The sequence below is a fragment of the Notechis scutatus genome, chromosome 1, assembly GCF_049901735.1.
Source record: "Notechis scutatus isolate UNSWTSFEM ecotype Mainland chromosome 1, rNotScu1.2, whole genome shotgun sequence".
Lineage (NCBI taxonomy): Eukaryota > Metazoa > Chordata > Lepidosauria > Squamata > Elapidae > Notechis > Notechis scutatus.
In genome coordinates, this window is record NC_142009.1 from 222061613 (window position 1) to 222076173 (window position 14561).

The 14561-nt window shown below is 35.0% G+C and overlaps 1 protein-coding gene across 1 annotated transcript in view; it reads right to left on the minus strand.

Annotated features, from left to right (window-relative positions):
• MAP3K2 (mitogen-activated protein kinase kinase kinase 2) overlaps positions 1-14561 on the minus strand; it is a 45831-nt gene that overhangs the window by 3794 nt on the left and 27476 nt on the right. The window contains exons 7-16 of the mRNA XM_087950334.1: positions 13900-13987; positions 12120-12238; positions 11880-11959; positions 11699-11766; positions 9072-9161; positions 7886-8092; positions 7164-7312; positions 5667-5798; positions 4602-4731; positions 39-216 (exon numbers count right to left, since the gene is read on the minus strand). Of these exons, the coding sequence (XP_087806460.1) occupies positions 39-216; positions 4602-4731; positions 5667-5798; positions 7164-7312; positions 7886-8092; positions 9072-9161; positions 11699-11766; positions 11880-11959; positions 12120-12238; positions 13900-13987 (1241 nt within the window). The remainder of the gene's footprint in view (positions 1-38; positions 217-4601; positions 4732-5666; positions 5799-7163; positions 7313-7885; positions 8093-9071; positions 9162-11698; positions 11767-11879; positions 11960-12119; positions 12239-13899; positions 13988-14561) is intronic.

The window sequence follows — 14561 nt, forward strand, 5'->3', positions numbered from 1 at the left end:
TCCAATACATTCCAGGTGAAAAGTAATGTAAGACTTACCAAATATCTGCTTTTCTTCCATATCCTTCCCCACTAATCACTTCTGGACTCATCCAGTATGGAGTTCCTGTAGCAGACTTCATTCCGGTACCAGATAGACAAATTGTTTGAAGCCGTTTGCTGGCACCAAAATCACCTAACTTAACATTGCCTGCAGAGTCACGAAGAATATTTGCTCCTGAAAGAAATATAAACAAATTGTGTAAAGACAAAAAATGCCCCTGCTTTGGATTAATAACAGCTATTGCTGTGTAATCATATAAGGCCAGTAGAATCACACACAAAGTAAGCACACCTTTGTTGAATTGATACTGTAATTTAATGTACAAAAATAATATAGGCAGACTGAATAATTCAGTTGGTATCTGAAATAAATATGAACAAATCATGTAAAATTGTATGTCTATACTTTTAATTAGAACTCAAGTATTAAACAAGAAATTAAACCTTGACCTCATATCAGGGTGGGCATCATAGTGGGCAATCTTTCCACTGAGTTGTTAAAGAACCAATTCAAAATCTCAAAGCACAGACATTTCTTCAACTTTGACACCTCACATTCTAGTCTAAACAGTGACTCATACCCACATTATCATTTATAGGGAACACTGTAATGCAATCTACATGGAGCTGCCATTGAAGATCATTCAGAAGCTTCTATTAATCCAAAATATACCAGTTGTTGGCAGGTACTCATCAACATCAGCATTAGATCTACGCATTGACTCTCCACTGACTCCCACGTAGTTACCGTATTTGCCGGCGTATAAGACGACTTTTTTGCCCTGAAAAACATGCCTCCAAGTGGGGGGTCGCCTTATACTCCGGGAGGACTCCGACTCCCACTTCGAGCTTGAGTTGCAGCCGGGAGGAGGCTGGGGGAGCGGTGTGTGTGTGTGTGTGTGTGTGTGTGTGTGTGTGTGTGTGTGTGTGTGGCGGGTGTCACTCGCCACGCGCTGCGCAACCTTTCCCCTCTTCCTTCCTTAGCGGTGTGGGGAGGAGAGGATTCAAGATCCTCACGTGCGGCGTACTTTTTCTTTTCTTTTTTTTTTTTGCACGCAGGTTTTGCATGCGGGCGGCTGTAGGTTAAGGATGGGGAGCCCCGGGTGGGTTATCAGGTTTTATGGTGCTTCCAACATGTGCGAACGGTGGGAGAGCGGAGAAGAGAGCGAGCGAGCGCCCTGCTGTGTGAAATCCTGCCGTCAAAGCAACACTGGGGAGGCAGGGTATAAATTTACCAGGTTAATGTAGCAATGGTGATTAATGCCCAGAACATTGTTTGCGGGTATTGGGGTGTGTGTGTGTGTGTGGTGGTGGTGAGGAGAGGTTGTCCTTTGAATGCGGAAAAGTAGGTGTGACCTTGTGTAGGAAAATAAAGAGATCCTTTTAGCGTGTTTGGCTTCTTTGCCTCCCTCGTTCGTTTTGACGTGGAGATAATGGCCTTCGGGCGGGAGGGGAAGAAAACGGTAGCTGGATCATTTCAAATTTCACTTACTCTCCTGCCTCACTTCAATATGTCTGAGCGACTCCAGATACTGGAAGACTTTTTGAATGAAAGTGTTACCTCCATTTTTTTTTTAAAGAGGGCCACTTGGGGAAAAAAAGATTCTAAGGAATTCCTTGTTTCTTGATTAAAGAGAAGGCATTGAATATACTGTTCCTTGGCAGCCTTTTCAGTGTCCGGGTTTTTGGTGTGTGTGTGTGTGTATGTGTGTGTGTGTGAGAGAGAGAGAGAGAGAGAGATCAGCTGTATTGAGAAGAGAACGTTTCCTGTGTTCTCATTTTATTTACAACATATTTTACGCTTAATGGTAAGCAATGAAAATATTTTTAAAACTCATTTCTAAACTCCATAGCTATTTGCATATTCTTGGTTCAAAATTGGATTAGCTCATTTCAAAATTGTCCAAAGCAGAAAAGTGCATCAAAAAAAAAAAAAAAAGTGCAAAAGTGGAAGGTGTGTGGAAGAGGGGGTAGTCTTATACGGCGAGTATATAACAAACTCTATATTTTGAGTGGAAATGTTGGGGGTCGTCTTATACGCCCAGTCGTCTTATACGCCGGCAAATACGGTATTTATTAAACTTTAGCTCAGGCCATGAATTGATTCTCAGTAGAATAATAAGTAATTTGCTATAAAACATCCATGGTACAACTGATCAAAATTAAAATCACAACATAAAAATATGTTTCTACATTGGCAAACAAATAAAAGATGGTCATTTCTAATTTCAAATACCTTCTTAAATAAAATTAATAAAATGGGGTGGATTGAATTTTTCAGGGTAAGGGTTACATGTGACAGAGAAAAAACATCTTCATGCCTCCATCTCCAATTGGTACTTAGTACCTCAACAGGCTATGCAGATCTTTAGGGTCAAAATTTGCATTGTGAATCGCACAAAGAAGTTAGTATCAGCCCTACAAGGTGGGCAACAGACACTGAATAGACCTAAAGCTACTTTTATTAGAACAGCTACCATAATATAATTTTGCAAGTCTAATGTGTTTCCTTTCCTCCCTCATTTATCTTCATGAAGAGGTTTTCTTGAAGTGTTTTATTGGTCCCATTTCATGTACAATTGCAATTTGTACTCCAGCAAAGCTGTACAAAACTTCCCAGCCCCTCACCACAGCTGTCAGCTCTGCCATCTTTGCTGTGCTCCGCTAAGTTGCTGGCATCCTGCCATCAATTGGGGAGGGGGACATAAGCATTTGGGGAACAAGTGCAGGAGGAAGTAAAAGGAGGGAAAGGGGGAAACCACCAGACATGTGAAAATCGGACTAATCCAGATGCCCAAAGACACCTGGCCTGGAAAAGAATGTGCAGCCATTTCAAGATGTGCCTGACAGCAAATCGGTTTCCAAAACATTGCACTGGGATGCTATTGGACACAGAAAGTCTGGCCAATGGGAATGGGGAACATGAAGGGGAAAAATTTGTAACATTGCACAGGAAGTTTTGTTCTAGCCTGCTTTCACTGCAACCAGTAATCCTTAGTAAAAGTATCTATCACTTAAACCAAATGGAATCGAAGATCTTTCTTTTCTAGGTACGTAGCTGGGGCAGGTCTGACAACAGCCCCCTCTGTATTTATCCAAGAAATAAAAATGAAAGGAAATTAACAAAAGCTAATATGTACTACTTCATAAGATTTTTCAGCATTTAATATTTATAATTAAAATAATCATTTAAGTACTACTTATGGCAAATGTTTTAATTGAGATTATGTATGTTTGCTACTTTGTTGCTATTTATGATTAGGAATTCTCGGGGATTATTTATTAAATTTGTAGAGCACTAACATCACCATTTCAATTTTCTCAGATTGAACAGCTAGACCATCCAATGATTACCTAATATGTTGTATCTAATATGATGAAAGGTTCTCTGGCCAACTAATATATATATATTGGAAAAGTGCAGAAAAGGTCTTCAACAAAATACGATTTTCAGAATTAATTGTGGAAAATATAAGTATTCCCAAAAGGCATGTTATTTAATTGAAATGGATAAAATGGTTAAGATATAAAGGAGTTGGAGAGAAAGATATAAATGAATGTCAATATTAATTAGATTGTGTTATTTCAGTGGGAATTTTTTTTTTTTTGAAAGGAGAGATTTGAAGTAGGAGAAGCAGGAATACCTTAATGAAATAATGATTTAAAATATGTGACGTGGGGGGGAATAATTATGGAAAGTAGGTGCTCCCACAAAAGTATGTTAATTAATTGAAAAGTAATGTGCTAAGTGTTTATGATATAAAAGAATATGAATATGAATATTAATGAATAGATTAGTATTGGTATTGATAATATTTTAGAATGTACCAAAGAGAATCCCAATGTAAGTTAGGTATTTTATATTAAGTATTATAAATGTAGGGGAAAGAGGTAAAGGCGTCATACTCCAATTAGTGTACAGGAGAAGTTTTTTTTTAAAGAAGAAAGATAAATCGATAGCTGGAAATAAACAGACAAAGAATAATAAATATTATGATTTGAATTGAGATGAGATAAATAAAATAAAATTAAGAGAATCTAAGAGAGAGAAGAAGCTATATAAAAAATTGAAAATGGTAATATTGATATGGAATGGCATATAAAATGAATATGAACTTGAGTTGGTGTCTGTGCAAAGAGTTTTGACCCGGGATTAAGCAACTTTCAGAAAAGATTTTTTTTTTTTTTATGTTTATATGTTTTGTGTTCTTATGTGTTTATGTTTGAATGAGTTAATAAAACCTTGGAGAAAGGTTAGAAAAGGACAATGGAGAGAAAGATAGAAGAAAATAAAGCAAGTTAGAAAGGGAAAATATGTGATTGTAAGGAAATGTGTTAATGTTGTAAAACTTTCAAATAATTTTTAGAAATTTTTAGAAAAAAGGTTTTATGTTTATCTTGTATATTTTGTATGCTTTTAAAAATTAATAAAATGTGTTTAAAAAAAACAAACGATTTTCAGTAGTATACCAGGAGAAAAAAGGAAACCAACTCTTCAAGATTTAGGAAGAAATATTTACAATTCACCAAGCAAAGTTATAACAATACCCCCATCAGTACCTTTAATATCTCTATGTACAATCATGTTACTGTGCAAATAGTGAACTCCTTCCAGGATCTGGCGAGTATACTTCCGAGTCACATTCTCTGTGAGAGCACCATATGCCTTCAACTGATCTTTAATTGAGCCCTACAATGAAAGAAACTTGTTATAGTAAAAGGTCTTAACAGACGTTTTCTAGAAGTCCACCATATAAAAGTTACAGCACTTAAAACACTGTTTGAATCCGCAAATGCAGTTATTTTTATTTATTTGAATCCCTCCTATTATTTTTACAAATAAGGCAGCAAACATATCCAACACATCTTTCTCTTCCTATTGTCCCCACAACAACCCTTTGAGGTGAGCTGAGCTAAGAGAAAATGACTGGCCCAAAGTCACCCAGATAGCTTTCATGATTAAGGCGGAACTTGAACTCACAGTCTCTTACTTTCTAGCTTGGAGCCTTAACCACTAGAGCAAACAGATCTTAGAAATCTCTCTCCATCTCACCTTAACTTGCATAGCTCTAAATCCAACCCACCAAGTGTGCAACTTCAACTTAGGGAACATAAAATAGGATTTAATCCAGATATTTTCTGGAACATATATCTTTTGATTCCTACTAGAAAGATAACTGAATGCTACAAGTACCAAATTTGTTTATAATATTAAAAAGAATAATAGTTAATAACTTAATAGTATTTGTTTTGTTTGATCATGCTAGTTTCTTTTAAGCCTCATATATGTCCTTAACAACTTACTATCAATCAAGCTTATTTTCACCAAGACAGAAATATTTAATATGGTGCTTCGCACTAATGTGGGAATAAAACTCAATAATTAAATATGCATCTTGTTAGACAATAGATATGTCAAGAGCAAAATGCAGATAGCAAAAACACTTTGCAGGATTTCAGAAATGTTGATTTGTAGATGCTAATGAAAAACAGGAGAATGTATTTATAGAAACTCAGTACAAAAGCATTCTTTTCAGATTGATGGTACACAGTATTTGTATTCCATTTGCAGACTTGATTTTAACATATGGGCACACACTCACTCCCTGTGAGTCAGTGGCTTACCCCTGGCATATATTCCATGAATATAGAAAGTGTTCCTTCCGGATGGTCCCTTAAGCAACCGTAATACTGAACAATTCTTTCATGTAGCAGATTTTTCAGAAGCTGAATCTCACATTCAAGGGCATTTACTTCCTAAAAGTAACATATTAGAATAAGAGCAAATTTCTAGCACTAAATCATACCAAAAATACTTGTTTCAAGTTTTTTTAATTTAAACTGAATAATTTAAAAATCAATATTACTAGCTCATTATTATTATTCACTACAAACCATTTTAGCTGCTTTACTATTTTCATAATAAACTAACACTTCAGTTTTGGGAAAAAAATATAAAAGCATTTATTCTCACTCTTAATTGAAAACTATGACCTGGGAAAACAGCTTCCACAAGTCTCTTTAAACCAGGGGTGTCAAACTCGCGTCATCACGGTAGCATCATGTGATGTATTGGGACTTTTTTCCCCTTCGCTAAACCGGGCGGGGCCAGCATGTGACGCAATTGGCCCGTGGGTTTGACACCCCTGCTTTAAACAGGATCAAAGAATCTGCAATGCTCCCAGAAATTGCAATAAGAATTGCATAACTGTGGTTCTCAGAAAATCTTGTATGAATTATCTGTTCTTATTTAAAATAATGATCAAATTACTGAATGAACTATGAATTTTATGTCATTCCTAAATATTATTGGTAATACTGTGGGTTTCAATAAGTCCTCTGTAGTTTGTACTCTTAGTATTGAATCCAAAATTACATATTCAAATATCACAAAGTAATGAAAATGCACTTTACAATTGTCATTCATTTAATTTTCTAGTTTATTTTTTCTTTCAGCAGCATCATAGTTTGAAGTATTGTGTGTTAAAAACAAAATGGTCCACTATATCTGAGGACATGTGAAAGATTCCAAGAAAATTATTAATAATTAGAAAATTATTAATAATTAGCTTATATTGATAGGAAATTTCTGAATAGTTGAAATGTTTAGAGAAGAGACTTAATTGATATACATTGTACAGCTTAATAAACCTTCCATTAACCCCATGTCTTCATTTTTTAAGAGTAGAATCATTTCCATATATATGAAAATAGTTTTGACTCCTAGAATGGGAACAACAGTTCCCCTCCCCTCAACAGACTATTGAGGATGGCACACTCTTAAAGTTTGCTCTGAAAGGACTCCTAACATTTTGAAAACAAATGGGAGAATAAATTAGAAAAACAAATCTACTAAACAAGAAGATACCAGCTCATGTCAAGAGAATTTCACCCATGGAAAAAAAAAGCCAAACAATGTCACAGATTCCACATATGAATAACATCAATCTTTCAATGACATTTGTTTAATGTTCAGATTCCATAACAACTTTCTTCAGCTTCTTTTGATTTTGCTCTTTTTTTTAAAGTGTGATTCTAAAAAATAAGTTCAATTTATATTAACTGTTGTATGTGTACGTATCAGAAAGGCTGAGAGAGGATCCTTCCTTCCCAAATTCTTACCTTACTCGTCTCTGGGCTGTCAGGATCAAACTCAACTTGTTTTACAGCTAGTTCTCGTCCTGTGTCTGCATCATAGCATAGATAAACTCTACCAAATGCACCTTGGCCAAGTGGTTTACCAAGTACCCAATTAGTTGGAGCACGTGGGGCTGCAACAAAATGTGAGAAGTCTGTTATATCCAAGTATACAAGGGAAAAACGGACCAACACCTTTCTGACACTTTTCAAAAAAGCTTCCAAATCAGCATATTTTATTCTATATTAAAATAAAATATAAATATTTACCCTTTGAATAGACTTACAATTCCTGTTTTTGGTTTTTGCAGTATTAGTCAGTATGTAATGCAAGTTTTCTCCAAAATTTATACACACACACACACACACACACACACACAATGCAAGCACACATATTAACAATGCATAGATTTCAAGTTATTTTCTGCCCTTCTACTATCTTCAAGAAAATATTATTCTTACTAAAGAAACATGTACAGTAGGTAGCCATAGGACTTTCCTGATAAAGCTTAACTGTGTACTACACACTTCAAGGCCCATTCTTATGTATGTCGGATTTTCTGTTTTTAGTCTATTCTTCTGATACGCTCCCATTCCTCTGGTAATTTATTTTCCTCACAGTTGTGTATAAAACCTAGCTATTTGAACAACGGAATTATAGTTTAGATGAGGGATTACAAGGCAATAGATAGAATTTTTCTCCTTACAGCGGCTGGGAGGACTGATGTCCATTACTGTCAAGGTAGGATTTTCTATATCACTTCCTCTTCTCCGCATTCGTCCATCTTCATATTCTGGAGTGAAAATGCTGCTCCCACTGCTTGTGCTCAATGAATAATCAGTTGGACTGAAACTTACTGGAGTGCGTAAGCAGTTTCCTTGGGTCCTTCTAACTCTTGGAAAAGTTTTACGACCTGCAGAAATTATAGGTAATTCCAACACCATAGTATTATGAAGCACACTGTTTATCAGTACATTGTTCTGGACAGAACTGTCAGTAAAGATCATTAGACAGAATTACAGATCTGAGAAGCAATCATAAATACACATTACTCTCAGGTCTTTTGATAATAAGAAATACATATGATAACCAAAGTAGATACTTTGTATCTAGAGCAAGCACCCTTTCTTGAAAAAGATTTTAATTTTCTAAACATGGAAGGTTTAAAATATAATACTGTAATATTTTTTATTGGTGGTGAGAAAATAATAGGTTCAGCTCTAAGAAAAGTAAATAGCCTTGATGATCTTTTAAATACCATACTTGATGAAACTCTAGTTTATTGTAAATAGTGAATTTAAGAAAAGACAGAATTCATACAGATCTGAAATTAGCTGCCATGAACTGAACTTGACTCATGAAATGCTCTAGATTAGAAGGAAGCAAAGAAGTACTGTAACATTGTTCTTTCTCACTGTCATCTACTGAAAAGCTATTCTAACAATCTGGAAAACTCTCCAGAACAACATAGGCCTTACACTAGAAGTTGCAAAGAAAAGCAATGAAAATATTTTAACATTCTTTTATTGTGGACCCTATTAGATCTTCAGCTTTTCCATTCTCTTCCATGAATGGAAGGGCACATTTAGGTAAAACAAGTAATACTTTGAAGGTGTTATTTAGGACGTTGAGAATTTGAAGAACCAACTGGAAGTTTTCCCAGATAATTAAAAATTTTTTAGCAGCAGCCTGTATGTGATCACAAGTAAAAAGTTTCATTCAGATGTTCTAAGACAACCCTAAAAAGGTCCGGCTGACAAATGTTAGTTCCAAAACAAAACAAAGATTTATAAATCCAAAATTAATACACAAAAATGATTCTCTTAATTTACAGTAAAACAAACCAAAAATTTGAAGAAAAATCTAAGTATGTTAGCTGACCCACAACTCACCATCATTGTATTCTTGATGTTGGTATGAAATATGATACCGAGGATAAGTTCCACCTTTGACAAACTTTTCAAATACTGGGAGGTCATAATCTGAAGAAAAATATTTTATTCCATTAAGCAGTATAAATTAGCCAAAACTGAATAGAAAGATTTATGTATCATTCCCAATTTCTAATCAGAAAAAGCATACATAAAAGACTACACTTTTTTTCATAATATATACTGTATCTATGTCATTCCTAAATTAGGGGCAGAATACAGAGAACATATTCATATTGCTATTTAAAAACAACATACCGTATTTGCCGGCGTATAAGACGACTTTTTTGCCCTGAAAAACATGCCTCCAAGTGGGGGGTGCCTTATACGCCGGGAGGACTCCGACTCCCACTTCGAGCTTGAGTTGCAGCCGGGAGGGAGGCTGGGGGAGCGGTGTGTGTGTGTGTGTGTGTGTGTGTGTGTGTGGCGGGTGTCACTCGCCACGCGCTGCGCAACCTTTCCCCCTCTTCCTTCCTTAGCGGTGTGGGGAGGAGAGGATTCAAGATCCTCACGTGCGGCGTACTTTTCTTTTTCTTTTTTTCTTTTTGCACGCAGGTTTTGCATGCGGGCGGCTGTAGGTTAAGGATGGGGAGCCCCGGGTGGGTTATCAGGTTTTACGGTGCTTCCAACATGTGCGAACGGTGGGAGAGCGGAGAAGAGAGCGAGCGAGCGCCCGCTGTGTGAAATCCTGCCGTCAAAAGCAACACTGGGGAGGCAGGGTATAAATTTACCAGGTTAATGTAGCAATGGTGATTAATGCCCAGAACATTGTTTATGCGGGTATTGGGGTGTGTGTGTGTGTGTGTGGTGGTGGTGAGGAGAGGTTGTCCTTTGAATGCGGAAAAGTAGGTGTGACCTTGTGTAGGAAAATAAAGAGATCCTTTTAGCGTGTTTGGCTTCTTTGCCTCCCTCGTTCGTTTTGACTTGGAGATAATGGCCTTCGGGTGGGAGGGGAAGAAAACGGTAGCTGGATCATTTCAAATTTCACTTACTCTCCTGCCTCACTTCAATATGTCTGAGCGACTCCAGATACTGGAAGACTTTTTGAATGAAAGTGTTACCTCCATTTTTTTTTTTAAAGAGGGCCACTTGGGGAAAAAAAAAGATTCTAAGGAATTCCTTGTTTCTTGATTAAAGAGAAGGCATTGAATATACTGTTCCTTGGCAGCCTTTTCAGTTTCCGGGTTTTTGGTGTGTGTGTGTGTGTGTGTGTGTGAGAGAGAGAGAGAGAGAGAGAGAGAGAGAGAGATCAGCTGTATTGAGAAGAGAACGTTTCCTGTGTTCTCATTTTATTTACAACATATTTTACGCTTAATGGTAAGCAATGAAAAATATTTTTAAAACTCATTTCTAAACTCCATAGCTATTTGCATATTCTTGGTTCAAAATTGGATTAGCTCATTTCAAAATTGTCCAAAGCAGAAAAGTGCGTCAAAAAAAAAAAAAAGTGCAAAAGTGGAAGGTGTGTGGAAGAGGGGGTAGTCTTATACGGCGAGTATATAACAAACTCTATATTTTGAGTGGAAATGTTGGGGGTCGCCTTATACGCCCAGTCGTCTTATACGCCGGCAAATACGGTACTTATTTTAATGCATATTTTATGCCCCATAAATATTTTTCTTTATATTCATATACCTTTACTATTAAGAGTGACTCTTCACCTATGAATTATAGACTTTACACTACTATACTATATGTGTATGGAGATTCTCAGTCATCCAGGTCATGGTTGTCCCAAAGGTGCTTTTTTCAAAAGGCAACTGAACTTTCTTTCCAGTTGCCTTTTGAAAAAGTATCTTTGGGACTACCATGATATATTACACTATATACATACACATATTTCATCATTTATATCCCAGTTTGTTTAAGGGATATTGTTTTATTATCTTCTTGATAAACGTGATGGGTTCTGTTCATTCTCTTTCACTGTGGGAACATACATTTATTACATCTGAAGCACACTTTGTGATCTTTTAATCCTTTAAAAACAAGATTACAATATAATAAACATCTGTTTTAAAAAATTCTCCCATATCTTTTAGAGTTTATTATAATCTTTTGATTGTTTTAAGATGCTTTGCTCCACTAGATTAAAATTCCAGTTCAAAATTCAGTACAACTTCATAGTATACTAAAATTAAATTCTATCTTGATTCGAATAGAACTTTGTCAATCATCTGAAAGCTTGAAAGTTTTAAAATTCTTACTGCAGCTCCAATTCTGAAGGTCGCAATAACTTAAATAAATAGGGTCAGTATTTTATGTTTACACATCATATGTTTACAGAGTTAGACGAATAGTTGCATATATCCAAAGGACCTTGAAAAAATTGAAATTATAAATATATTTACTAAAAATAAAAAAACAGATGAAGATCCTTTTTATCATCTCAGCAATGATTGCTATTTTCTGATTTAATTGTTAGATATTTCTTTGATTATATAGCTGAATTACATATACGTGTGCGTTTGCTACCATAGTCTTTGACTAATTCAAACGCTATATTGTGAAGTTATAGGTACTTAACATTATAATATAAATATTTGTAACAATAATATTTGAAACAATGTCCATTTGTTTTTATCTACCAGAGAATTCTTGATGGTTATCAGGATAGCTCTGAGCTCTTGGCATCCGGGACTTAGGGTAGTTCTCTCTAGAAACACAAAACATTGCAATATTAAATTCTTAATAACTAAGAGCCTCCTGAATATAAGACATTGTGACTTGCAAAGAATAGCAGAAAGATAAATTATAAATAATTCTCACCCATCTAAAGGGCTATCAAGTGAAGGGCAACTCCCCGAGCCAGAATTTTCAGGGCTACTCAGTGATAATGGATCCAACATCTGAAAGAAAAGCACAAAAATGTACTGCAAAATTTCAGTTAGTTCATGCCATAGCAATAAATGGAATCAGAGGTCCAATGTTAATCCAAAATTTAAGGAGAAAAGGGGCCACAAAAAAATCCTCAAGCTACTAGATATGCATGTAGAAGAGAATGCTTACTAAGTCTTTTTCTGGAATGAACTCGCCCTCACTGTTGATACTAGTGAAAGATCCATTCCGTGCCACATGATCATCTGGAATGTATCCTGGAGGTGGAGAACTGCTGTCACGAGTATAGCCTATTGGGGGGGGGAAAGGAAAAAGATTATAAACAAATTTACCATTAAGAATCATTTATTAGTTTAATTTTTAAATCAAATAATATTCTTTTCCTTCTGATCCTTCAGGTATTTTCTATTATTTTAAATTATGCATGCTGATACGCAAATAACTTTAGTTTAATGTAGATAAATTTTGAATATAAAGAAATACATTATGTACTTCGGTAATTTTCTTTGTGGTATATAAAGTCTCAGAGGGAGACATATTTTATACATCGATACAAACAGGGAGGAATGTACACTTTCAAAAAAATGCTTTTGTTTTTTTCCTCCTTTGTTCACACAGTATTTCAGAATGATATTCTGTACTTCTATTTAATATTGATGTTTTCCAACATAGAAGGGTTTTTGATGTTTTGCTTTTAAGTAGTCAAAACATACTGTTTTTCCAGATAAACCTACAACTATAGAAAATACCTCTTCCCTTACTTCAGACAATCTTTTGATGCTGAATATATGTAATTCCCTGACAGAATACAAAATTGTGGGATACTGGTCTACGAAGTGACATAAATTGCACAGAAAATATAAAATATTAGTCACTATTTCCACATTTTTTTCATCCTGACCCTATTTGGAATTTTTTTTATTGATGTTCACATCTGTTGAAATAGATAATACCTGAAGGATCAGAAAAAAATAATATTATTTGATTTAAAAATTAAAGTAATAAATGATTCTTGATGATAAGTTTGTTTATAACCTACTAAAGTGATTAATCTGCCTGCTTTAATTTTGGTAGCTTTCAGATGTGTAAGTATGAAAATTATAGGCAGGACATGAAAGAAATAAAAAACTGAATTTAAAAAAGCTATAGGCATTGAGACTGTGTCACATCAAAATTTCTGTTGTAAAGTAAGACATTTATTAAGTGAATTTTACTTCATTTACTCCATCTTACTCCACTGTCTTGCCGCATTTGTTAAGCGAATCACTACAATTATTAAGTTAATAACATAATTCAGAGGTGGTATTCAGCAGTTTCTGACCAGTTCTGGAGAACCGGTAGCAGAAATTTTGAGTAGTTTGGAGAACCAACAAATACCACCTCTGACTAGAGATTTTACAGTATCCTTCCTCTGCCACGCCCACAGAACTGGTAATTAAAAAAAATGAATCCCACCACTGACATAGTTGTCAAGTGAATCTGGTTTTCCCATTGACTTTGCTTGTCAGAAGGTCACAAAAGGTCATGTCCCCAAGATAGTCAATTGCCAAGTGTCTGAATTTGACTATGGGGTGCTGTAACAGTCATAAAGTGTGAAAAATGGTTGTAAGTAACTTTTTTCAGTGCCATTGTAACTTTGAATGGTCACTAAATGAACTGTTGTAAGTCAAGGACTATCTATATTCCCATAGTCAAAAATTTTGGATGTTGTACTTTGTTCTTGTTAAAATTATAGTATTACATGAATTTAGTTTTAACTTGTTTAATGTTCCTATGACTTTTCAATTATTCAAGATTCATACTGTACATTAATCACTGGTCTTTGTGTGCAACAATATTTGTATTGCTTGCCTTTTGCAAATTACTGTGGCAGCACCAAAAGAAGGGTACATGTTTCATAAATAAATAAATAAACCACCAGTTTAAAATAAAAAATATGAAGTGTTATTACCTATTACAGAATTCCTGTTTTTCTTTTCTGTTACTCTGAAAACTGTATTATCCAAATCTTCTAATGATGACAAGGGATCCATGTTATTCTAGAAGGAAAAATATGTTTATTTATGCTCTTAAAAAATCTCTACCCTTGTAAAAAAAGGAAGCAACATTTTGTTATAAATGTAGTTGACATCTAATGTTTATTTCCACTTCTACATGTGATAATGGGTAGAGCTAATTATTCTCCCTTCCAAAGTCCTCAAATTTGGGTCTGAGGGATTGAGGACTTCTGAGACAAATTTTATGAAGATGGAATTGCAGGTGACAGAGCTATTTAAAACCGCATGGCACAAAATTCCAGTTTGATGACACAGGACTTTTCCATAAATTTTTGCCCGTTTCAAATAAGATACTATAATATGCTATTATTTCCTAAGTGCACAGATTCTAAATATTAAGATTATAATGACAACAAGAATGAAAGGTTAAATGTATTAAGTGAGATGATTTAGAAACAGGAAAACAAAGTTTATGGCACACTTGGGAATATTTCTGCACACATCTCACTAAGAAGGATAGCAATTGACAATAAAGATATAGTTGATATATAATTTTTTCATCATCTTTTAAATTGTTTTGGCTTTGGCTATAATCTCTCTCTCCTGTTCTAATGAC